This window comes from Lipotes vexillifer, unplaced genomic scaffold (assembly GCF_000442215.2).
Source record: "Lipotes vexillifer unplaced genomic scaffold, Lipotes_vexillifer_v1.1 scaffold626, whole genome shotgun sequence".
NCBI classification, from domain to species: Eukaryota; Metazoa; Chordata; class Mammalia; order Artiodactyla; family Lipotidae; genus Lipotes; species Lipotes vexillifer.
The window spans coordinates 759,673-785,299 of record NW_006786303.1 but is presented as its reverse complement, the minus strand read 5'-3'; the positions used below and the strand labels follow the sequence as shown (position 1 = coordinate 785,299).

Here is a 25,627-nt window from a genome sequence, read left to right as displayed (position 1 = left end):
GCAGAAATATCAGTTAGGGGTTTAGGTGACCTGAGCAATATTAACCAACCTGATGTAAGAGACAGTTATAGAACACTTCACTTCACATAGCAGAACACACATTCTTCTTAAGGGCACTTGGTACATTCAGCAATTTAGACCATATCCTGTGCCATAAAACAAACCTTAGCAAATTTCAATCATACAAATTACAGTCTCTGAGCATAATAAAATCAGTAACAGGAAGACAACAGGAAAATCTCCACATATAGAAATTAAATAACATACTTTTAAATAACTCATGGGTGTAAGAGGAAATCTCAAGGGAAAATTTGAAATACATATAGCATATCAGAATTTTAGGGACCACCTAGGGTAGCGTTGAGAGGGGAAATTCATAGCATTAAAGATGAATGAAAATGAAACACAAACAGGGGTAGAGGGAAATTTATACCTGCAAATGCCTATATTTAAAAAAAGAAAAGAAAAAATCCCATATAAAGAGGCTAATCTTCTACCTTAAGAAATTAGGGAAAGAAGAGCAAACTTAACCCAAAAGGAACCAGAAGAAAAGAAAAAAATGAGGAGCAGAAATTAACGAAACTTAAAACAGACTGTAGAGAAAAGGAATCAAACCAAAGGCTGTTTTTTTTTTTAAACATCAATAAAACTGCTAAATTTCTAGTCAAGGTTACTGAAGAAAAAGAGAAGAACACAAGTTATCAATATTAAGAATGAAAGAGGTTACATAACCCAAAAGATACTAAAAGATACTGCAAACGATTATTGTACAGAAGATAAGCTACAGAATAATACTACAAACAATTATTGTATAACAGCTAATCTAAAAACAAAACAACACTACAACTTAAAAAGGGGGCAAGGGGAATACTACAAACAACTCTATTCTAATAGATTTGATAGTTTAGATGATATGGGTAAATTCTTTGAAAAATACAAATTACCAAAGAATTATTAGACTCACTGAAGAAGAAATAGTTAACATAAATAGTAAATATCTATTAAAGAAATTGAATTCCTAGTTTTAAAACCTTCCAAAAAAACCCTCCAGATGCAGAGTTTTACTGCCAAATTTTACCAAACATTTAAGAAGAAATGATATCAATTCTACATAATTTCTTTCAGAATAGAGGCAAGGAGGGAACACCTTTTCTTTTTTTTAAGATTTAATTTTATTTTTGTTTTGGCTGCGTTGGGTTGCTGCACATAGGCTTTCTCTAGTTTTGGCAAGGGGGGCTACTCTTCCTTGCGGTGCACGGGCTTCTCCTTGCGGTGGCTTCTCTTGTTGTGGAGCACAGTCTCTAGGCCCGCAGGCTCAGTAGTTGTGGCTCGCGGGGTCTAGAGCGCAGGCTCAGTAGTTGTGGTGCACCGGCTTAGTTGCTTCAGGGCATGTGGGATCTTCCCAGAGCAGGGATCGAACCCGTGTCCCCTGAATTGGCAGGCGGATTCTTATCCACTGCGCCACAAGTGAAGTCCCAGGAGGGAACACCTTTCAATTCATTTTTTTAGACCAGCATTACTCTAATACAAATCAGAATAAGACATTACAAAAAAAGTATAAGCCAGTATCCCTCATGAACTCTAGACATAAAATCCTCAACAAATATTAGTTTATTAGTAAATAAATTCATCAGTATATTAAAAAGGATAATATATTAAGACCAAGTGGGTTTCATTTCAGGAATACAAGGCTGATTCTAAATTTGAAAATTCATCAATATAATTTACCATGTTAACAGAATTCAACTTTTATTCATAATAAAAATAACTTTCATCAAACTAGGAGAAGAGAGGAAGTTTTTTAACCTAATAAAGAGTATTTTCAGAAATTTTACAACTAATGTACCTAATAAGGGGGAGACAGTCTTTTGGTAAAATAATATTAGGAACTAGACAGTGTTGTTTGTTCTCCCACTCATATCCAACACTGTACTGGAAGTCCTAGATGAAACAGTAAGGCAATAAAAATAAATAAAATGTATACACAGTGGGAAGAAAGAAGTTAAACTGTCTCTGTTCACAGAAGATAATATTTATGTAGAAAAGCATAAAAGAACCTACAAAAAAACTTCCAGTGAACAATTGGAATATGAAATTTTAAAATACCATTTAAATATTACTCAAAAAATGCCTACAAATCTCACCAAATATTTGCATGATTTTCATGCTAAAACTATAAAACATTGTTGAAAGAAATCAAAGAGCCAGATGAATAGAGAGAGATATCATATTAATGGGTTTGAAGACTCAATATTGTCAAGATGTCACTTCTTCCTAAATTGGTCAACAGATTAAAACACAACCCCAGTTTAAATCACAGCAAGGTTTTTTGTAGATATCAACAAGCCAGTTCTAAAATATGTATGGAAAGGCAAAGGAACTACATTGGCCAAAACAATTTTGAAAGAGAACAAAATAGGAAGACTAAGACTAACTGGTTTCAAGACCTACAATAAAGCTACAATAATAATGTGTGATACTGGCAAAAAGATGAGCACATTAGGTCAAAGAACAAAACAGAGAGCCCAGAAAATAGACCCACAGAAATATATTCAGTTGGTTTTTTACAAAGGTAGTAAGGCAATTCGGTGGAGTAAGGATAGTCAGTACAACTAATGGGGCTGCAGCAATTTAGCATCCATATGCAAAAACAGAACCTCGATGTATAATTCATAGCTTATACAAAAATTAACCTAAAATGTATTATAGATCCAAATGTAAAACAAAACTCTGAAACTTCTAGAAGAAAACATTGGAGAATTACAACATCAAAAGCATGATCCATAAAGAAAAAATTGATATATTGGTATTTAACAAAATTTAAGTTTCACTCCATGAAAAGGCCCTGTTCAGAGAATAAAAAGACAATCTACAGATAAGGAGAGAATATTTGCAAAATCACCTATCTAGTAAAAGATTTTTATCCAGAATGATACAACTACACACCTGTTAGAATGACTAAAATTACAAAAACAAAACCAAAAAACTAAAAATGCCAAGTTCTGGTGAGGATGCAGAGCAACAAGAATTCTCATGTATTCCTGCTTGGAATTCAAAATGGTACAGCTACTTTGGAAAACATTTTTGCAACTTCTTATAAAGTTAAATATATACTTGTCATACAACCCAACGATCCTGCTCCTAGAGTATTTACTCAAGTGAATTGAAAACCATACTTATATAAAAAACTTATATTTTTCTTAATCTCCCAAAAGTGAGAACAACCCAGATGTCCTTCCAGCAAATAAATAGGTATACACACCCTGGTACATCCATACAAAAGAATATTGCTCAGTAATACAAAAGGGATGAAGTATTTATTCACAACAATATAAATGAATCTTAAATGAATTTTGCTAAGTGAAAGAAGCTGGATCCCAAAGACTACATAGTATATATATGATTACATTTATATTTCATAATGGAAAATGCAAAACAGATAAGTGGTTGCCAGGGGTGGGGAGAGGAGTTGAATACAAAAGGGGTAGTATAAGGGAATTTTTGAGGGGATGGAACTATCTGTGATACTGTATTGTTCGATACATGAATCTATGCTTTTGTTAAAACCTACAAAACTGTACAATACAAAGAGTGATTTTTTTACTATATGCCATTAAAAAAAGTCAACCAGGATTCCAGGGGAACCCAAGATGAAATACAGACCATGATACATGAATATAACGTTATTACAAATGAGTGATATGATGATACTGAAGGGGATGAGGAAGAAAGAGCTGCTCTAAATAACTTTGGAAACTGTTCTGACTGGATACCATAAGTATGGAGACCAAAAAAATTGCATGAAATCACAGTGCTCAAGATGGTAAATTTGTTACACACATACACACCCTTAAACAAGCAACTACTATACATTGTAGATAAAGAAAGCCAGGTTTCTCGAGAAAAAACTTACAGTAAAGCAATGTGGGTGGGGAAGGCTGTAAAGAGCCCTGTTTTTCAGGGTTGTAGTTGGAGGTTTCAGTATGAACTTTTTTTTTTTAACATATATACAGATAGATAGATACAGAAATAGATGTTGTGTACACATGAATTCGTATACATCATATATTTCCTAGCTGTAACTGCTGAGAGGGTCTTAAAACAATGACACCTGGTAACTGAGCACACCTTGTACTCAGATCTTAGTTTTTAAACACTATTTTCCAATAAAAAGAATCAAGACTCTTTGGAGAAGTGATTGATTGTAGAGCTAGGGTCAGGAAAATACACAATGAGCCAGAGGTGCCAGAGTATAAGGAAATGTATGTCAAAAGTCAGAGGAGCCCAACCTTTCAGAGGAGCTCCCAGTGGCCAGATCTAGAACAATTTAAGCAACAAAATAAATAACAATATTATTGGATTATAACACAAGAGGAATAAAAGAATTAAAAATACTGAGACTGTTACTAAGTAATTGATTGAATAAATAAAGGGAGAAGGGACAACTCTTCCTTAGAGAAGAATTCTAATTAATACAGGTAGAAAGAATGAGAGAAATGGCAAATCACCATTGTAACACCACAGTGCAGACCTTGAAGGCAAAGTCAATGGATGAATGCTAAAATTAGCAAAAATTTAAGGAGAAATGGGGTATTTAATAAATCTCAGAATGTCTCTCCCCAAATAATCGTTGATTACAAAAAGAAAAATAGTGATTTTATAGTGGAGAATCCTGGAAGACACTACCTTAACCAGAAGATCAAGGTTAACATCACTGGTAATGGGATGACATGTGTCTTCTGATATCATGTGCTAAGAGGATCACGTCATCCCTGTGGTCTTCTTCCAAAAGTCCATGCTATCTGTCTAACTATGAGAAAATATCAGATGGACCCAAACTGAAGGATGATCTCCAAGATACCTGACCAGTGGAGACTAAGGATACATGACAGCTAAAGGCATGTGAGATGCAGGATCTGATCCAGGACCAGAAAAAAGACATTCATGAAAAGACTGAAAGCCAAGGAAAGTATAGCTTTGGTTACTACTACATGCAATTTTGACAACTGCATCCTGTTTCTTCAGGGTGTTAACTTTGGGGGAAACTGGATGAGGTGTGTGGTGGTGTGCTCTCTTTGCAGCTGCTCTCTAAGCCTAAAACTGTTTCAGAATACAAAGTTAAAAATACATACATAGAGGCACAGTTGATTATGGAAGATTCTCACAAGAATAACACTTCAGAGACAGCAGTTCTGGTTCAACAGTTCAGGGAGCTCATATTTCTCATATTCATCAACAGCCGTGTGGCTGATGGCTTCTTGGTGCACTGGCCTGGTGTCAGGCCTGAGCCTCTGAGGTGGGAGAGCCGAGTTCAGGACGTTGGACCATCAGAGACCTCCTGGCCCCACGTAATATCAATCAGCGAGAGCTCTCCCAGAGACTTCCGTCTCAACACTAAGACCCAGCTCCACCCAACAGCCAGCAAGCTCCAGTGCTGGATGCCTCATGCCAAACAACAAGCAAGACAGAAACACAACCCCACCCATTAGCAGAGAGGCTGCCTAAAATCATACTAAGTTCACAGACACCTCAAAACACACCACTGGACGCAGCCCTGCCCACCAGAAAGACAAGATCCAGCCCTACCCACCAGAACACAGGCACTAGTCCTCTCCACCAGGAAGCCTACACAAGCCACTGAAGCAACCTCACCCACTGGGGACAGACACCAAAAACAGCGGGAGCTCCGAACCTTCAGCCTGCAAAAAGGAGACCCCAAACACAGTATGTTAAACAAAAAGAGAAGACAGAAAAATATGCAGCATATGAAGGAGCAAGATAAAAACCCACCAGACCAAACAAATGAAGAGGAAATAGGCAGTATACTGGAAAAAGAATTCAGAATGATGATAGTAAAGATGATCCAATCTCTTGGAAGTAGAATGAAGAAAATACAAGAAACGTTTAACAAGGACCTAGAGGAACTAAAGAGCCCACAAACAACAATGAACAACACAGTAAATGAAATTAAAAATTCTCTAGAAGGAATCAATAGCAGAATAACTGAGGCAGAAGAACGTATAAGTGACCTGAAAGATAAAATAGTGGAAATAACTACCACAGAGAAGAATAAAGAAAAAAGAATGAAAAGAATTGAGGACAGTCTCAGAGACCTCTGGGACCGTATTAAATGCACCAACATTCGAATTATAGGGGTCCCAGAAGTAGAAGAGAAAAAGAAAGGGTCTAAGAAAATATTTGAAGAGATTATAGTTGAAAACTGCCCTAACATGGGAAAGGCAATAGTCAGTCAAGTCCAGGAAGTGCAGAGTCCCATACAAGATAAATCCAAGGAGAAACACGCCAAGACACATATTAATCAGAATATCAAAATTTAAATACAAAGAAAAAGCAGCAAGGGAAAAGCAACAAATAACATACAAAGGAATCCCCATAAGGTTAACAGCTGATCTTTCAACAGAAACTCTGCAAGCCAGAAAGGAGCGGCAGCATATAATTAAAGTGATGAAAGGAAAAAATCTACAACCAAGATTACTCTGCCCAGCAAAGATCTCATTCAGATTTGACAAAGAAATTAAAACCTTTACAGACAAGTAAAAGTTAAGAGAATTCAGCACCACCAAACCAGCTTTACAACAAATGCCAAAGGAACTTCTCAAGGCAGGAAACACGAATGAAGGAAAAAACCTCCAAAAACAAACCCAAAGCAATTAAGAAAATGGTAATAGGAACATATGTATCGATAATTACCTTAAATGTAAGTGGATTAAATGCTCCAACCAAAAGACATAGACTGGCTGAATTGATAAAAAAACAAGACACATATATATGCTGTCCACAAGAGACCCACTTCAGATCAAGTGACACATACAGACTGAAAGTGAGGGGATGGAAAATGAAATTCCATGCAGATGGAAACCAAAAGAAAGCTGGAGTAGCAATTCTCATATCAGACAAAATAGACTTTAAAATAAAGACTATTACAAGAGACAGAGAAAGACACTACATAATGATCAAGGGATCAATCCAAGAAGATATAACAATTGTAAATATTTATGTATCCAACATAGGAGCACCTCAATACAGAAGGCAAATGCTAACAGCCATAAAAGGGGAAATCGACAGTAACACAATCATAGTAGGGGACTTTACACCCCACTTTCACCAATGGACAGATGATCCAAACAGAAAATAAATAAGGAAACACAAGCTTTAAATGACACATTAGACAAGATAGCCTTAAGTGATATTTATAGGACATTCCATCCAAAAACAACAGAATACACTTCCTTCTCAAGTGCTCATGGGACATTCTCCAGGCTAGATCATATCTTGGGACACAAATCAAGCCTTGGTAAATTTAAGAAAATTGAAATCATAACAAGTATCTTTACTGACCACAATGCTATGAGATTAGATATCAATTACAGGAAAAAAACTAAAAAAATACAAACACATGGAGGCTAAACAGTACTCTACTAAATAACCAAGAGATCACTGAAGAAAACAAAGAGAAATCAAATAATACCTAGAAACAAATGATGATGAAAACACAACCCAAAACCTATGGGATGCAGCAAAAGCAAAAGCAGTTCTAAGAGGGAAGTTTATAGCAATACAATCCTACCTCAAGAAACAAGAAAAATCTTCAAACAACCTAACCTTATACCTAAAGCAATTAGAGAACGAAGAACAAAAAACCCCAAAGTTAGCAGAAGGAAAGAAATCATAAAGATCAGATCAGAAATAAATGAAAAAGAAATGAAGGAAACAATAGTGAAGATCAACAAAACTAAAAGCTGGTTATTTTAGAAGATAAACAAAATTGATAAAGCATTAGCCAGACTTATCAAGAAAAAAATGGCTAACACTTAACAGAATTAGAAATGAAAAAGAAGTAACAACTGACACTGTAGAAATACAAAGGATCATGAGAGATTACTACAAGTAACTATATGCCAATAAAATGGACAACCTGAAGAAATGCACAAATTCTTACAAAAGCACAACCTTCCGAGGCTGAACCAGGAAGAAATAGAAAATATAAACAGACCAATCACAAGCACTGAAATTGAAACTGTGATTAAAAGTCTGCCAACAGATCAAAGCACAGGACCAGATGGGTTCACAGGTGAATTCTATCAAACATTCAGAGACGAGCAAACACCTATCCTCCTCAAACTCTTGGAAAATATAGCAGAAGGAGGAACACTTCCAGACTCATTCTATGAGGCCACTATCACCCTGATACTAAAAGCAGACAAAGATAACACAAAAAAAGAAAACTACAGGCCAATATCACTGATGAACATAGATGCAAAACTCCTCAACAAAACACTAGCAAACAGAACCCAACAGCACATTAAAAGGATCATATACCATGATCAAGTTGGGTCTATCCCAGGAATGCAGGGATTCTTCAATATATGTAAATCAATCAATGTGATACACCCTATTAACAAATTGAAGGCTAAAAACCATATGATCATTTCAGTAGAAGCAGAAAAAGCTTTCAGCAAAATTCAACACCCATTTATGATAAAAACTCTCTAGAAAGTAGGCATAGAGGAAACCTACCTCAACATAATAAAGGCCATATATGACAAACCCACAGCCAACATCGTTCTCAATTGTGAAAAACTGAAACCATTTCCTCTAAGACCAGGAACAAGACAAGGTTGAGCCCTCTCACCACTGTTATTCAACATAGGTTTGGAAGTTTTAGCCACAGCAGTCTGAGGAGAAAAAGAAATAAAAGGAATCCAAATTGGAAGAGAAGTAAAACTGTCAGTGTTTGCAGATGACACGATACTATACATAGAGAATCCTAACATGTTACCAGAAAACTACTAGAGCTAATCAACGAATTTGGTAAAGTAGCAGGATACAAAATTAGTGCACAGAAATCTCTTGCATTCCTATACACTCACGATGAAAAATCTGAAAGAGAAATTAAGGAAACACTCCCATTTACCACTTCAACAAAAAGAATAAATTACCTAGGAATAAACCTACCTAAGGAGACAAAAGACTTGTATGTGGAAAACTATAAGACACTGATGAAAAATTAAAGACGATACAAACAGATGGAGAAATATACCATGTTCTTGGATTGGAAGAATCAACGTTATGAAAATGACTATAGTACCCAAAGCAATCTACAGATTCAGTGCAATCCCTATTAAACCACCAATGGCATTTTTCACAGAACTAGAACAAAAAATTTCACAATTTGTATGGAAACACAAAAGACCCTGAATAGCCAAAGCAATCTTGATAAAGAAAAACGGAGCTGGAGGAATCAGGCTCCTGGACTACAGACTATACTACAAAGCTACAGTAATCAAGACAGATGGTACTGGCACAAAAATAGAAATACAGATCAATGGAACAGCATAGAAAGCCCAGAGATTAAAAGCACACACATATGGTCACCTTATTTTGATAAAGGAGGCAAGAATATACAATGGAGAAAAGACAGCCTCTTCAGGAAGTGGTGCTGGGAAAACTGGACAGCTACATGTAAAAGAGTGAAATTAGAACACTCCCTAACACTGTATACAAAATTAAACTCAAAATAGGTTAAAGACCTAAATGTAAGGCCAGACACTATAAAACTCTTAGAGGAAAACATAGGCAGAAAACTCTATGACATAAATCACAGCAAGATCCTTTTTGACCCACCTCCTAGAGAAATGGAAATAAAAAGAAACAAATGGGACCTAATGAAACTTAAAAGCTTTTGCACAGCAAAGGAAACCATAAACAAGATGAAAAGACCACCCTCAGAATGGGAGCAATATTTGCAAACTAAGCAACAAAGGATTAATCTCCAAAATGTACAAGGAACTCATGCAGCTCAATATCAAAAAAAAACCCAATCCAAAAATGGGCAGAAGACCTAAAATAGACATTTATCCAAAGAATATATACAGATTGTCAACAAACACATGAAAGGATGCTCAGCATCACTCATCATCAGAGAAATGCAATTCAGAACCACAATGAGGTATCACCTCACACCATTCAGAATGGCCATCATCAAAAAATCTACAAACAAATGCTGGAGAGGGTGTGGAGAAAAGGGAACCCTCTTGCGCTGTTGGTGGGAATGTAATTGATACAGCCACTATGGAGAACAGTATGGAGATTCCTTAAAAAAAGAAAAATAGAACTACCATATGACCCAGCAATCCCGCTACTGGGCATATACCCTGAGAAGAGCATAATTCAAAAAGACATATGCACCCCAATGTTCATTGCAGCACTATTTACAATAGCCAGGACATGGAAGCAAGCTAAGTGTCCATTGACAGATGAATGGATATAGAAGATGTGGCACATATATACAATCGGATATTACTTAGCCATAAAAAGAAACGAAATTGAGTTATTTGTCATGAGGTGGATGGACCTAGAGTCTGTCATACAGATTGAAGTAAGTCAGAAAGAGAAAAACAAATACCGTATGCTAACACATATGGAATCTAAAAAAAAAAAACTTGGTTCTGATGAACCTAGGGGCAGGACAGGAATAAATACACAGATGTAGAGAATGGACTTGAGGACACCGGGAGGGGTAAGGGTAAGCTGGGACGAAGTGAGAGATTAGCACTGACATACATAACACTACCAGCTGTAAAATAGATAGTGGGAAGCAGCTTCATCACACGCACAGAGGGATCAGCTCAGTGCTTTGTGACCACCTAGAGGGGTGGAATAGGGAGGGTGGGAGGGAGATGCAAGAGGGAGGGGATATGGGGGTGATATATATATATACATATAGCTGATTCACTTTGTTATACAGCAGAAACTAACACAACATTGTAAAGCAATTATACTCCAATAAATATGTTAAAAAAAATACATACCTATATATAACAGAGAAGTATATCCCCAAGAAAAGGAGTTGAGAAAAAATGACATTTAGGATAGTCATTTGGCTCACCTTTCATGAACTGGATGTGGAATACCTGCCACTATGCTTCAGAAATAAAAACTATAGGAAGTTTCATTTAAGGTGTAGAAATATGTTTATAAGAATTACTAATAAACTGCAAAATTTAAGGACAAACTACAAGTTTGACATTTAGCAACTTGTCAGTTATCTTGATCTTTTTTTTAAGAGATCATGAAGCATCTCCGTGGAATTCTTAAAATTTGCCACAGAAACTATTTACACCCTTATCCCTGTAAGTTATAGTGAAAACTGTACACACACCCATATTATTTTGATGTGTCTTACAGTTGGAGATGTGTGAAGACATCTATAACAAAACAGTTGAAGAGCATTTTGCGCACATTTGAAATAGAAGTTTATAGGCCAGGTAGTTGTTTTTCACAGTAAATAATGAGCCTTCTTCCTATTTTACATCATTGTCTGCTTTCAGATTGGGGCTTCATGTATCAGTGATGCTTATAAAGACACCTTTCGCAGATTGACGAAGAAACTTATTCAAGAAAAATAATAAAAAACCTAGATAGTAGATTATTTCTAGCATATTAATACTTTCTAGATGTGTAGGGGAAAAAGGAGCAATATGTTTCATTCATCTTTTCTGTATGTGATTTATCAGTTCATTTCTCCTCCAGTCTCAGTCTCATTTTCTTCATATATGTGGTTTTTCTCCATTGAAATTATTATATTCATTTGAAAACTGTATTTGCAAATGATAAACATATAACTTTGTATTATTTAAAACTATACTTACTAAATGCTTGAGTTCTTGTTGTTTCATAACAGTGTGCTTAGTTACTGTGGGAAACAAGAAAACAAGATAATTTCTGCCCACCAAAGAGCACAGAATCTAGTATAAGATAAATGGACATGTGTGACCAGGTAGGGTAGGGATGGGAGGATTTAGATGTAAGTATAGAGTTAATATTCTCCAGATTCCAAATAGAAACTAGTTTCATGATTAGGAAATACTTTTATATATTGTCACAGTAGCATGGCCATGTGTAGGCGAGGCCAGCATAAGAGCGGACCAAGTTGGGGTAGGAAATGTCTTTAAATCCTGGCCCTAGAGGATTTAAAAGAATCTTTCCAGTCTTTTGAAGTCAACTACAGGTACAGAAACAATAAATAATTTATGTTTGTACTTACTGCATATATAATCATCTCTTTAGACTTCCAAACAACTGCTAGTGTTCAGATAACATGTTTTTCTAAAGAAATATTTTATATTCGAGTACCAACAGTCTTAGTAACTCTCTTATCCCTCTTATGTGCTGAGTGCAGTCGGAGGAAGAGGAATTGGAGTTGGTGAGTGTGGGTTTCTGATTGAAGGGAGTTGAAAAAGATGTAGAAAGTACTAATTCTCTTCAGTGTTTTTATCTAATATTCCCTTTGTTACACAGATTTTTTTTTCTTGCTATTAAATACTGTCCAAACATTTTGAATAACTAAACCAACCTACGGGTACTGCAGAGTCTGGTTTTCCTACTTATAATTGTATATCTTGACCCATTTTATTTGTTACAACTTTTTAGGGAACTTTGGGGTAGAGCCTTTATAAACAATAGCTGTCCATGATGCGAAGACACATTAAAGAATTTTTTTAAGGAAAGATGCAGAATACCTTTTATAGTTCCCCAAATTATTAACATATTTTTAGAAAATGACTTCACCCTCACAGTTCCTCAGATTGTAACACACTGTCTTGTGTTTCTCTTTCTTTCAAAAAGATTACATCATTTTTGGTGAGGTCACCTTTTTTCACAGAGTTAGAATTATTTCATCCTGCATGAGACGATCTGAACCACAAGGGGGTTCCCTGTTTATTAAAATGAATGTCTTTAATTTAACATACACAAACTTACTTTTTTTTCTATCAGAAGATATTCTGTTCTTAAAAGTAGCTATTACCTTTTTTCTAAAACAAATGATTTCTATTGGCTTTTTTTCTAGAAATTAAATTTGACTAAAAATAACTTTCAGTTGATATATTTCTTTGGGAACTAAAACTCAAATCTCACAGAACTGATCTTCTGATTTCACAGTCAGCTGCTAATTAGGTGACCTTAAGGGGAATAAAAACTTGAAAATGTTTAGTTTTTAGCATGGACAGAGGTTTAGATTGCATGAAAGCATGGGGGAAAGGCATCTGTTCATTTTGTTTACATTTTATTATTATATATATATATATATATATATATATGCATGCTGGTATGTTTTGCACAGTTGCTTTCTTTTCAGATAAGGTTGTCTGTGCTCTGTCCTTAAAACGAGAGATTGTTCTTTAACTTTGTGTTCACTCTCACAGTTTTGGATGTGGTTTCATATTGGTTAACTAAAATATACTAGCCAGCTTTTGTTGTGGTGTTGGATTATATCATGTGCAGATTTTAACTATCTTTTGGGGAAATACTTTACTTAATGATACAGTAATGATTAGCAAATGGATGTTTATAGTTCAAGATAAAATAATTCATCTTAGATTAAACCTCACTATTTATACCCTTAAGAAGTTATCATGAGTGCTTCCTTGTGAACTTACGAATTATCTAGCAATATGTTGCCCTCTAGTGGTTGTGGAAATCAGTGCCATTGAGCTTTAATGGGTAGAACCGATATATTAGAGTGTTACTGTTTTACACACACACACACACCCCATCCCACCCACCCCCCATCTTGAGGTCACATCAGTAGATTTCCATGGAGGTGAAGCTATGGCATGGACAAAGCTAGACCAAACCATGTTGTACTATATTTTTCACCTAGTATTTGACTCTTGAAGTTTCAGTGACCAAATCTGTGAGAACAAATTAAATCCAAAGTAGATCTGTCTCAAAAATTCATTAAAATTTTCAACTTGATGCTGAGACAAAAATGTATTCCTTTCCACATTCCTTAAAGTATACCCTCAATTACAGAATCTCAAAGGTAAATTTCTAAGTATTTGAAGACTATAAAATCTAGCAATCATAAAAATACTTGTAATTAAGAAACAAATATATAACCAAAAACTGTATACAGTCATTCGCATTTCTAAAACTTAAGCTAATTCAGACTCTAAAACTTAATCAATTTAAAATGCAGAGCTTTATGTGTCAGACCAAAATATAATCAGAAACACAATCTATTAGAATAAGAGTCAGGAGACTGTGTGTGAATCTGCCGTTAAAAAACAGTCAATGTTGGATGATGGGAGAGGCTCTGCATGTATGGGGGCAGGGAGTATATGGTAAATCTCTGTACCTTTCCTTCAATTTTGCCGTGAACCTAAAACTGCTCTTTTAAAAGAAGTCTTTAAAAATCTATATCTAAATATATACATACATATACATGTACATATGTGTGTGTGTGTGTGTGTGTGTCGACTGCAGGATCACAGGGAAGGAAATATGAATACAAGCTGAACTTTAGTAAGCCATGACTTAAAACCTTGTTAATATGTAAATGCTGCAAAAAGTAGTTTTGATCCCTATATGCTCATGGACTTATAATCTCTATATATACAAATGACCTTGCTATCCTCGGCTATTTAAAATCTACACATATTTTATTTAGGGTAGTTTAGCTATCTTTATAGTGGCATCAAGTCCTCATTTATGCTAACACATAAGTGTTATCAGTCCTAATGCAGTTTTCTATTTTAAGGGTATATCTCTGACATCAATAAACTCTATGAAAAAGACTCTAGGGGAAACTGAATAATTAATGTAAAATATGTCCTTTAAAATTAAATATTTAGTTATTCTTATTAGTATTTTTAAGGTTTTCACATGATCACTGCTTCAGGGAATAATGACATTCACATCATAAAACTGTGAAAAATGTCACTTTTAAATTGAATGTTATTTTTAAAATATTTTGAATATAAATACTCACAGAATAACACTTTTACTTTTTTCTTCTCTCTCACAGAATACCCAGAGGATAAGCAGTTCTCAAGCCACTCAGCCCCTAGCTACCCCCGTGGTGTCTGTGACAACCCCTAGCCTGCCTCCGCAGGGCCTGGTGTACTCAGCAATGCCAACCGCCTACAACACTGGTAAGCCTACTCTGTTGCCTTTTGTGGGTTTTATTTCTTTGTTTTGTGCTCAACATGTGCTTTTATGATTTTTAAATAGTATATTTATTGAAATAAGTTATTTCCAGTTTCTTAGATTCACATTTGGACATGTTAAAGAAACACATGCTAGTCTTGAAAAAAATTAGAAAATACACATTGATCATAGAAAAATTTCCCAGCATGAACTTTTACTTACCCCTGATGAAGAAACAACTAGCTGTTATCAAAATTATGGTATGCAGCAAGCGGAGCAAAAGGCTCGGCATTTTCTATATAGTTCTTGTTAAACAGCATCTCACTGTTCCAGGCTTTTAAAATAAGGTGTTTTTCTGTATGCTGTGTCAACCTACCTTGGGAAAGACTGAGTCCCTTTGGACCTCAGGGCTCGGGGAGGTGGAGCTGGGTGGCTGTGCCAGCAGGTCATGTTTTCCTCCGTGTGACACCCCTTTTGGTTTCTGCTGTTTGTGCCTGAGGGACAAGACCAGGAGCTTTCTTGTTTCTCCTCAGAGTCTGTCAGTCGTCACCTCTGAGGGAAGCTTTTCACTCATTCATGCTTATTTAGACATTTCACTCCCAAATACCCTATTTGGAGGGTATATCAGGCAAATTTAAGAATGCTGCAGTGACTGAAGGGGTGCTTTCAGCCACACAGGCTGTGTGGAGAACCCGACGTGCACAGGTTTCTCTAGATGTGCCATTATAGGGAGTGGCGGAGGACATATGGGGCTTCACTTTCTCACCAGCTGAGCCAAACACCTGATGCTTCAAAAGAAGGAAAGAGGGAAATAGTTAAAAATACCTTGCCAGTTTTTCAGAGACTACAGTGCAGAGAATTTATTCTTTTGTGATTCTAATAAGGAGACTAATAAAAATCATCTAACTTTAGACTTCAGGGTAAATGCTGTAGCACGGTGCTTTCACCCTGCTCTCTGGAGCTCCCAAAGGGGTGCAGAGCCATCAATACATTTGATTGCTGCTTTAATTCCAAGTAGTTCTTTTAAAACAGAAATAACTTTAAAAGGTTTTGTTGAAAAAGAAAGCCTCTTAGAAAATGTCTACTACCTTTTCCAACAATCAATATGAAAAAAAATGTCCAAATCCATCAGCTAAATCTAGAGTAAAGCCAGGGATTATGCATTCATATAAATTCTGTTTCATTGTCCTGATCACCAGCGATATGAGCAACACTATTCTAGGGACATACATTTTCTCCCAAGTTTATTCTGGAAAAGGAGACAGGACATACCTAAGTTGGTAACTATGGCGGGGAAGTCCTGAGTTGTTGAGGTTACCAGTTCATACTCTGATCTCGAAAAGGTGAGGAAAGAAGGAAATCTGTGAGCTAGAATGTTCAGAGGAGTGTTGGCTGAGGAGATGGGGCTTGAGCAGGGTGTCAACATTAGATTACAGTTTACTGAGCATTTCATGACAGGTTTTTCCAATATTCAACTTAGATATCCCCCTGTATTTGTTTTTAGAAATGCCATGGGATTTAAAGAATCTTTTTTTTTTAAGTCCAGAAGGAATTACCAAAACATAAAAATGGAGTCAGGTTCTTTCGAAACTGTCCATCACTTAGCATCAGTCTCACTCCTTCTTCAACTACATAGTCTTTGCTCTCTCTCAGAGCACCTATTCTGTTTAATGTTACCACGTTATCTTTAATGTATTTATCTATTTGCCTTTTTAAAACATGCGTCCATGTTTTGTCTTTCGTTAGTATATCAGCTACGTTGTATGTGTGGCATGTGTCAAACACATGCCAGTCAGTCAGTACAGGGATGAATAAATAAGCAACATTTCAAAGAGTACAATAGTTCTGTGCGGAGGAATCATATAGATGCTTCCTCATGCCCATCCATAACACTCCCAGCTTCTCCACTTATTCATGGATCCATTCAGCACATATTTATTGAACACATACTGTGTAACAAGCACCGTGCCAGGCACTGGAAATACAAGAGTGCGTGGTTAACAGTGGAATGTATCAGAGGAAAAGACACAGGACAAACAGCTCTAGGAATAATTTATTACTGTCATGTTAAGGGCTTCACTGAAGCTTCAACCTGAAGGAGCACGCATGACTCAGCCAGGCAGAGTAGGGAGAGTGTTCCGGGAAGAGGGAGTACTGTGTACAAAGGTTAGGAGGCAGCAGGAGTGTGGCTGGAGGGATGGGACGGCTGTAGAGTTGAAACTACAGAGGTAAGTAGGGATGCATAAGGCTTGTTGAGGACTTTGGACATGAGAAGCATTGAGAGCATTGGACATGAGAAGCATTGAGAGCATTGGGAAGCCATAGAAAGGTTTTAAGCAGAGAGATATCATGACCATTTTCTTTTTTGAGATCACCTGGCTACAGTGTGCATGGGGCAAAAGTGAATTCAAGGACACCACACAAGAGGCTACTGTGATGGTCCAAGTAATGGATACTGATGGCGTGAACTAGGGTGGTGGCAGTAGAGACGGTGAAACTTGGGCAGGCTTGAGAGACAGTAGCTAGAGTCAACCAGACATGATGGTTGGTGGTGGAAGTAAGTACCAAGGGTAACACCCACAGGTTTCTGGCACGAACAGTCATGTGAAAGTTGGTTCCATTTACTAAAGAGAAGCAGGTTTGGAGGAAATGATGAGTCCACTTGGGGTCATGTCACATTTGAGGTGTGTCTGGAGAGACATCCAAGTAGACATGTCAAATAAGTAGTTGGAAGGACTTGGAGGCACTGTGGAAGGCACAGTGTGATGGGCCCCCACCCCAGCTTCTGTGGGGAGGGACGAGGCAATCTTAGAGAACACTAAATGAGAAAATATCCTAAGCAGAGCTATGCTGTTTCAACTCAGTTTCTTTTTTAAAAATGCTAATTCACTAGGAAGACCAATTTCTTTAAACACCTCTCTTGAGACATGAAAAAGAAGTTAGAAGAGTTTTTGCCTCCTCTCTTTAGAACTAACTGGAAAAGACAAGTGTTAATGATGAACTGAAATAACTCTACGTGTGAATGATAACTAACATCCCAAGTCTTGGTCACAATGATTATGACTGAAGCATTCATGTATATTATGTCTTGTAACAGTTTTTTGATGAACTTTCATTTTGCATGCAGTCAGGGATCTTTGACAGTTCCTGTACTTCGAAAAAACGCAGTCATTTAATTGTGTGATAATGTAAATAAATACTGTCTATGTCACTAAGCTTGGCACCCCATGAGAAGGGGTCCTGAGTCCTGCTCCCCCTGTACTTCAAGAATATGAGATGTGCTGATTTAGATGGAGTCAGGGTGAGCTGGAGTGTTTCTCTTTGTTCAGGAGGGTAGCAGTGGGCATATTTATTTAAAATAACAATTGTATAGGAACATCCTTTAGTGATGGCATTTTTATTATTTTTATTTACAAGTCCGGAAGAAGTATCTCAACTTCTTGTAAAATAATAAACTATAAATATTCAGTACAAAATTGAAACCTTTTTTATTGAAATAATCCCAGACAACTGAATACAGCTAGGTCCTATAAACCTCCCCAAAGAAAAATTTTTTGTGGGTTTTAGACCCATAAGTGCATTGTTTGATGTTATGAAGTACCTAGCTTCTCTGAACATAAAACTTTTGAAGCAACTAATTGAAAAACAGATTTTGCATGGTCCTTTTATTACACACACAAGCAACATTTCCTTCTTTTTTAGATTACTCACTGACTAGTGCAGACCTGTCGGCCCTGCAGGGCTTCAACTCCCCAGGAATGCTGTCTCTGGGACAGGTGTCAGCCTGGCAGCAGCACCATTTAGGACAAGCGGCCCTCAGCTCTCTCGTGTGAGTAACTAGAAATTTTCCCCAAATCTGTACCCCTATTCCCCAACCTCTGTCTCATTCCACTGTTTAAAGAAAGGCAGCCTGAAGGTATTCCGGCCTACCTACCACCCTTCTCTTTTTTTGCCTTGGTTAACATCAACAGACAAAGAGAATAAGAAAATGAGCTGTGCCCTTTGCTTTCTCCCTGGATCGTAGGGGAGGAGTGGTAGGGCTTGGGTATCTTATGTATGAATCAAGCTACATGGGATTCATGTGGTTGATCCCAGCCCACTGCATACACTGTATACCTCACCAAGAAGGGTTCACAAAAGAGAATGTTCCTTATGGACAGTGTGTGGGTATATAAGTGAAAAAGGTTTACAGTGGTGCCCAGGTAGGACCAGGCATCACCAGCAGAAGGAATGGTGCTTCAGTAGAACCAGAATAGTCAGCCCACAGAGCAGCTAGAGGAGAACATCCTAGATGAGGGGACAGCATAGCAGGCCCACGTGGTCTCCATGAGGGTTGGCTGCCTCGCCCCTGCTCAGGACACTTGGGACACCCAGCCTCCTAGCCTCCTGTCCTGAAAATCCCCAGAGAGCTTCCCTGCATCCTGAAATAGCTTCACAATGCATACTGTTATCAGTCTTCTTGGGAATTATGTCATGGAGAAAGGCGCAGAGTATCTGAGGGAAATTTCTTTGCGTACACAGGTGTTTGGCCCTCGGGCCTTTGCAGAGCATCCTAAATGAACACACTAAAAATAGCCATGCAAAGGCAAGTGGAAAAGGCTTGGTGCTCAGACTGGGGGGAAAGCCTGTATACACTCTACTGTGTCCTACTCTGAGCAAGTCACTTAGCCTTTCTGAGACACTTTCCTCATCTGGAAAATAGGGTGACATGACTGACTTCTGAGAGCTGCTGTGAGAATAGGTGACATGTTGTGCCTGTCACAGAAGCAGCAGAAAGGAAGAGAGGAAGCAGAATTCAAGTTGCCATATTGTTCCTCTGCCATTCTGGTCCATTTACAGCATTAGTCACTGACACTGTTTTGGATCCTTCAGCTACAGAAGTACCAAGACTATGGGTAACAGGACCAGTCACTAAAAATCTCAACTGTACTTGTTTTTTGTCTACCAGGGATATATAATTTTTTTCTGTGCCAAGCACTGCAGGAAACACCAAAACTGGTCTTGGGGAATTCTGACAGTATTTCAGACCCTGGACTCTCTTCAGTCGGGTGGTGTCTGTAATATTCCATTTATGCAGATGCACTCACAAACCATCTACCATATCTTTTTTTTTCCTTCAGTGCTGGAGGGCAGTTATCTCAGGGTTCGAATTTATCCATTAATACCAACCAAAACATCAACATTAAGTCAGAACCAATTTCACCTCCCCGGGATCGAATGACCCCATCAGGCTTCCAGCAGCAGCCTCAGCCACCGCCGCAGTCACAACCCCCCCAGCCGCAGCAGCAGCCGCAGCCGCAGCCGCGGCAGGAAATGGGCCGCTCCCCTGTAGACAGTCTGAGCAGCTCGAGCAGCTCCTATGATGGCAGTGACCGGGAGGACCCGCGGAGCGACTTCCATTCTCCGATTGTGCTTGGCCGACCCCCAAACACTGAGGACAGAGAGAGCCCTTCCGTAAAGCGAATGAGGATGGACGCGTGGGTGACCTAAAGCTTCCAGGCTGGTGTTTGTACTTTCTGTTACTGCAGTGAACTGCTCTACATATCTAAGTTGGTAAATAAGGACATGAGTTAAATATATTTATATGTACATACATACATATATATCCCTTTACATATATATGTATGTGGGTGTGAGTGTGTTTATGTGTGGGTGTGTGTTACATACACAGAATCAGGCACTTACCTGCAAACTCTTGTAGATCTGCAGGTGTGCGTCCCATGGCAAACAGAGCACCCTGTAGGCAGAGTCTAGTCTGGCACTTCCTTGGACTACTTGTTTCATAAGATAACCAGTTTTTGCAGAGAAACGTGTACCCATATATATAATTCTCCCACACTAGCTTGCAGAAACCTAGAGGGCCCCTACTTGTTTTATTTAACTGTGCGGTGACTGTAGTTACTTAAGAAAAATGCTTTGTAGAACAGAGCAGTAGAAAAGCAGGAACCAAGAAAGCAATACTGTACATAAAATGACATTTATATTAATTACCCACCTGGCATGGGTCTCTGTTGCAAAGAGGTGCATGGGAAAGGGCTGTTGATACTAAAAACAAAAAACAAAACAAAAAAGCCCCACACATAACTGTTTTGCACGTGCAAAAATGTATTGGGTCAAAGAAGTGATCTTTAGCTAATAAAAAAGAGAATAGAAAACACGCATGAAATATTCAGAAAATATTAGCCTAGAAATATAGAGCATTAACAGTAAATTAATATATTAAGTTATAATTGGAATATGTCAGAAGTTTCTTTTTACATTCATATCATAAAAATTAAAGAAACTGATTTTAGCTCATGTATATTTTATATGAAAGAAAACACCCTTATGAATTGATGACTATATATAAAATTATATTCACTACTTTTGAACACATTCTGCTATGAATTATTTATATAAGCCAAAGCTGTATGTTGTAACTTTTTTTTTAGAGAATAGCTTTATCTTGTTTTGACTTTCTAGTTTTATTTTAAGAGGGGGAAAAAAAACAAAACAAAAATATCTTGCAAGCAGAACCTTGGAAAAAAAAAGCCATGAACACTTATTACTCTATATGTAAATTAAAAGTTGAGCCAAACTCTTTGTGTATATAGAATCTTAAATATATTATCACCTTTGATGTAAGTACCTATGTATTGTATGGTCACCAGATTAAAAAGTATATTTTTGTGGATTGCCGCCAATTTAGGGGGAAAAGGCGAGATCCTTATTAAGTAGAGTATTCACTGTTTAATATTTACTATTTTGTTAAATATACTGTACTTTGGATTTTAATTATTGGCCCAGTCTTTTCAGAGGATTGTATAAAGGGGTTTCTCCCCTCACTGGTGGTGAATGTGTGATGTTACATTGTAATCTTTGTGCTGTATGGGTTGAGCATCATTATATATTTTATATGTGTATATAAATAGCAAAGTGGCAAAAAAAATTGGTGTTAAGTTCATCCTGCATAAATGTAAAATGTGTTGTGACAGATTTTATAAGGCATTATTTAAAACTTGCCTTTTGTGAGGAAAAAAATATAGTAGAAAAGCTGACCTAATTTAATTAATATTAGAGAAAATGGCAAAATAGTTGATGAGCACAAAGGTTTTATAAGTGGTAAATGATTAGGAAAAAATATTCGTGGGGAAAGGGGTCTTTTTTCCTTGACCCTCTAAAATAGCATGATGCAGCTGGTTACAGAATACTACCATGCTGGACACTCTGTGCATCGAATGACACTGCAGTGTGGGGAGCAGTCCTCTCATGGTGCCGATTCTTGGCACATCCTGATGCCCTCAACTGAGATGCTGACCAAGGCCTTACTCTCACAGGAAGACAGCTAAGTGGTAACAGCAACTTGGCAGGTCCCTGGGCTTGTGCCATGAACAAAATTCAAAGTCCTGTATGTCTTTCATCATTGATTTTTAAATACTCCCTTTCCTGAGAAACTCAAAATAAGGGTTTAAAATTACTGCTATTTTCTATCTTAATATTAAGCAGCTACCTAGAATTTTTACTTATGTTTTGGTTTTTCCCCCTAAATTGCGTTCCTTGTGATGTTTTCCTCCTATGCTCTTTGTGACAAATCGTCAGCCAGACTTCCTGGCTGACACATAGGTAGTAGGTACAGGATAAACTTGTGGCATTCCCAGCTGCAAAATGGAATTCTGCTTTTAATGACATTTTCGGTATTAAATTTTGATAGAGGCCAAAAAAGGGAGGGCAATATGCTTTCTCCTCTTGTCAGTTTAGACATTTGGCTCTTATTCAGAAAGGACTGGTTTTTCTTTAAAATACACTTATTTTACTGAACTACTTACAGGCACATTTCTTCATGAGGTCACACCTAATTGAAAGAAGACAGTTTCCCAACACTGAATTTCCAGGATAATCCTTACCACTTTGTAAACCATTTATAGCTTTGGAAGTGTTCAGTGCTTCTTTGGTTGTTATTTATGCATGTTCATGAACTTCTGCTGTACATGGGATAGGAGTTAACACATTCACATTTACTGTCTATTTTCTTGTGTGCCTTATGAGATGGCTTTTCTGACTGTATCTCAGTAGTCTTTCTTTCTATGCAGGTTTATAATCAGTACAACTACTGTTTTCTAAAATAATATTACGCAAGGCTCGGAGTTTGTATTTCAATTACACTGACCAAGTAACAATGTATTCCGTTTTCAGGAACTGAGTATTTGACTGTTAACCCTTTTCCCATATACCCAGTGTGACTTAGAGCATATGGACTTGACAGAGACGCCCTCACCCAGACCCCATGTATGAACACATAAACATACATGTCTCCTGGTGGAAACCAGCTCAGAGTGGGGAAGACACTAACTGTGTCACTTTAGAACCTACTTTTCTACCCTTTTAGACTCATGTGTTTTGTATGACACCATCATAAGAAATTTTATCCCTGCAGATGAAGTATTTTATTACTAAAAGACAAAAACAAAAAAAGCTTAAATTGCACTGGTTAAAGTACAGTTTCCAGCAGCTGTACTTCCTTCAGCAGTCTACCTGGTACTACATTGAGAGTGAAAGTCACCATTGTACATCTACAGATGGTCCCAATCAAAAATCAATCTTTTGAGCCCTAATTATGTCCATTGTGTTAGAGACTAAATCAGGGGTTTGTTCTAAAAGAACAATATATGTTTTACCATTTCCTTTTACTGTAAGGACAACTAATAAAGCATTAACATATTTTCTGTATTAACCATCATGCGCACAAGAAATACATAGTAAATAAGGAACCAGAAAACTCCTGGCATTGGATCATAAGAAGCTAGATGATTAGAATGTGAAAAAGATTTTACAAATGTAAAACTTTTATTTCTCTGTAGAAACTTCACTTTGCTGTGCAAGAAGACACTGCTTTGCTATATTTAAAATGGCTTTTTTAAAAGAGATTTATGTATTTGGTAAATGTTTGTAGTCAACAGTTCACACAAGAAGCTGTACACGGTTTGATCATGTAAAACCGTTTGGCGGCACAAGCTGGACTTTGTTGCCATCCTTGAGATGAACCTTTTAAGAAAAATAAGTTAATCTCAATTTTTCCCTGAATGTGTTTTTTTTCTTCATTATACAATAAATATTATAGTGAACTTTTTATCAAATGGTTAAGAAAATGTTAGAGGTTGTTGTAAACTCTTTGTATCCTGCACTCACTACAGTAAAGATGGACTGGCTTTTCCTGTGTACTCCAGACTCTGTCATGTTTGCCACCAGTCGTCCTCTTTTCCCTTCCCCTTCCTCTCTCCCTCCCCTCCCTTTCCCTTTCCCTCCTCCTTCCCCTCCCCTCCCCTTTTCTGCCTGCAGGTCCCTTTCAATTGCTTTGAGATGTGGTCAGGGAAACTGTTGGCCTCTCCTCCTGGGGCGGCCCTGGACGCTTTAGGAAGCAGCCAGGGATCCAGTCCCACCAACAGCCAGCCTGGCCGTTCTGTGCATGCTGGTGTGGATACATTAAACCCATTCAGTCTCTGATCGTGGCTTCCTGCAGAATATGCTACCAAAGTGTGGGGGTGGGGCCTTGCCGGCACTTACTATCCTCCGAGTCTATTTCTCCCTCGAGTTTAGGTGGTGAAATAATTTGTTTTACTCAACATGCATACATAATACTGAGCTGGGGTGGCAGAAGACAGATTTACTAAAAAAAATTTTATTTTCAAAAGTGATAGATGTGAAAACTTCAACTTGTAGCAGAAAGAGTTCTTTTCCTCTGATTCGCTTTCTAAGCCATCTCCCAGCTAAGCAGATTCTTGCTGTCAAATTAAAAGCTAAATTTCTGTACTGTCTTTACTTGCTGGCTACTGTGATATTCTTACTAGCAGGTTTTGAAAGCTGGTTGAGGCCTGTGGCTAAAAATAATCACACCGGCAGCTACTTAATTCATTGCGATTTCCTAGTTGGCTCCCGTGGGTGCTGCCTCCCTCTAGGCTCTGTCTTGTTTTTCAGTTGATTCTGTGACTGACATCAGCCAAGAAAATGACTTTTCGGTGATGTCTTCTGCCAGTGGGATGGCTCCTCCTGCCTGCTCCCATCTGCCTGTCCAGTCCCTCACAAGGGGTCAAAGTACCACTTGGCTGTAGAACTGAGGAGGCAGCTGTCTTCCTTTCAGCTGACACAAGAGTTGGGAGGTTCCAGTCACCTGGAACACTACGGGGAGGGGCTCATGGGGGCTGAGTGGACACGTGCCGCCAGGCAGAGCGTGCTTAGCCCAGCGAGTGAGAGGTGGGCCCCAGCCCATGACTGCACGTAGCTGGGGTAAATTCCCACCTCCACCGCAGTGTCTGCTTCCTAGAGGAACCAAACTAACAGGGCGGCTTACCCAGCTTTGAGAACATGCCCTAGACTCCAGTCACTGTCTTAACACACAGTCTGCCTGCTCTTTGTATACCAAAGCGCCTGAACGCAGCTGGGGAAGAAAAAAATCAGTTATACTAACTGGTTTCACCACATTATCCTCCACCACCCTTTTTTTAAACTTTATTTTGAACTAATTTTTTAACTTACAGAAAAGTTGGAAAAATAGTAGGTTCCATATGTCCCTCACTTACTTACATAACCATAGTACCACTATCAGAACCAAGAAATTAACATTGATACAGTGCTATTAACTAAATAAATACCTTATTTGAATTTCACCACTTTATCCACTATCTATGTTCTAGGATCCAAT

At 37.7% G+C, this 25,627-nt stretch overlaps 1 protein-coding gene across 6 annotated transcripts in view; it reads left to right on the top strand.

Moving 5' to 3' along the window:
• The window catches only part of MEF2A (myocyte enhancer factor 2A), a 91,835-nt gene extending 67,756 nt beyond the window's left edge, over positions 1 to 24,079 (top strand). For 2 of the 6 annotated variants that reach the window (XM_007458465.1, XM_007458466.1), the window contains exons 7-9: positions 14,831 to 14,957; positions 18,655 to 18,781; positions 20,073 to 21,468. In XM_007458465.1, the coding sequence (XP_007458527.1) occupies positions 14,831 to 14,957; positions 18,655 to 18,781; positions 20,073 to 20,442 (624 nt within the window). In that variant the 3' untranslated portion in view covers positions 20,443 to 21,468. Of the gene's footprint in view, positions 1 to 12,202; positions 12,227 to 14,830; positions 14,958 to 18,654; positions 18,782 to 20,072 lie in introns of all 6 variants that reach the window. The other 4 variants (XM_007458463.1, XM_007458467.1, XM_007458464.1 and 1 more) reach the window with 4 other exon arrangements.
• Positions 24,080 to 25,627: the final 1,548 nt, after the last annotated feature.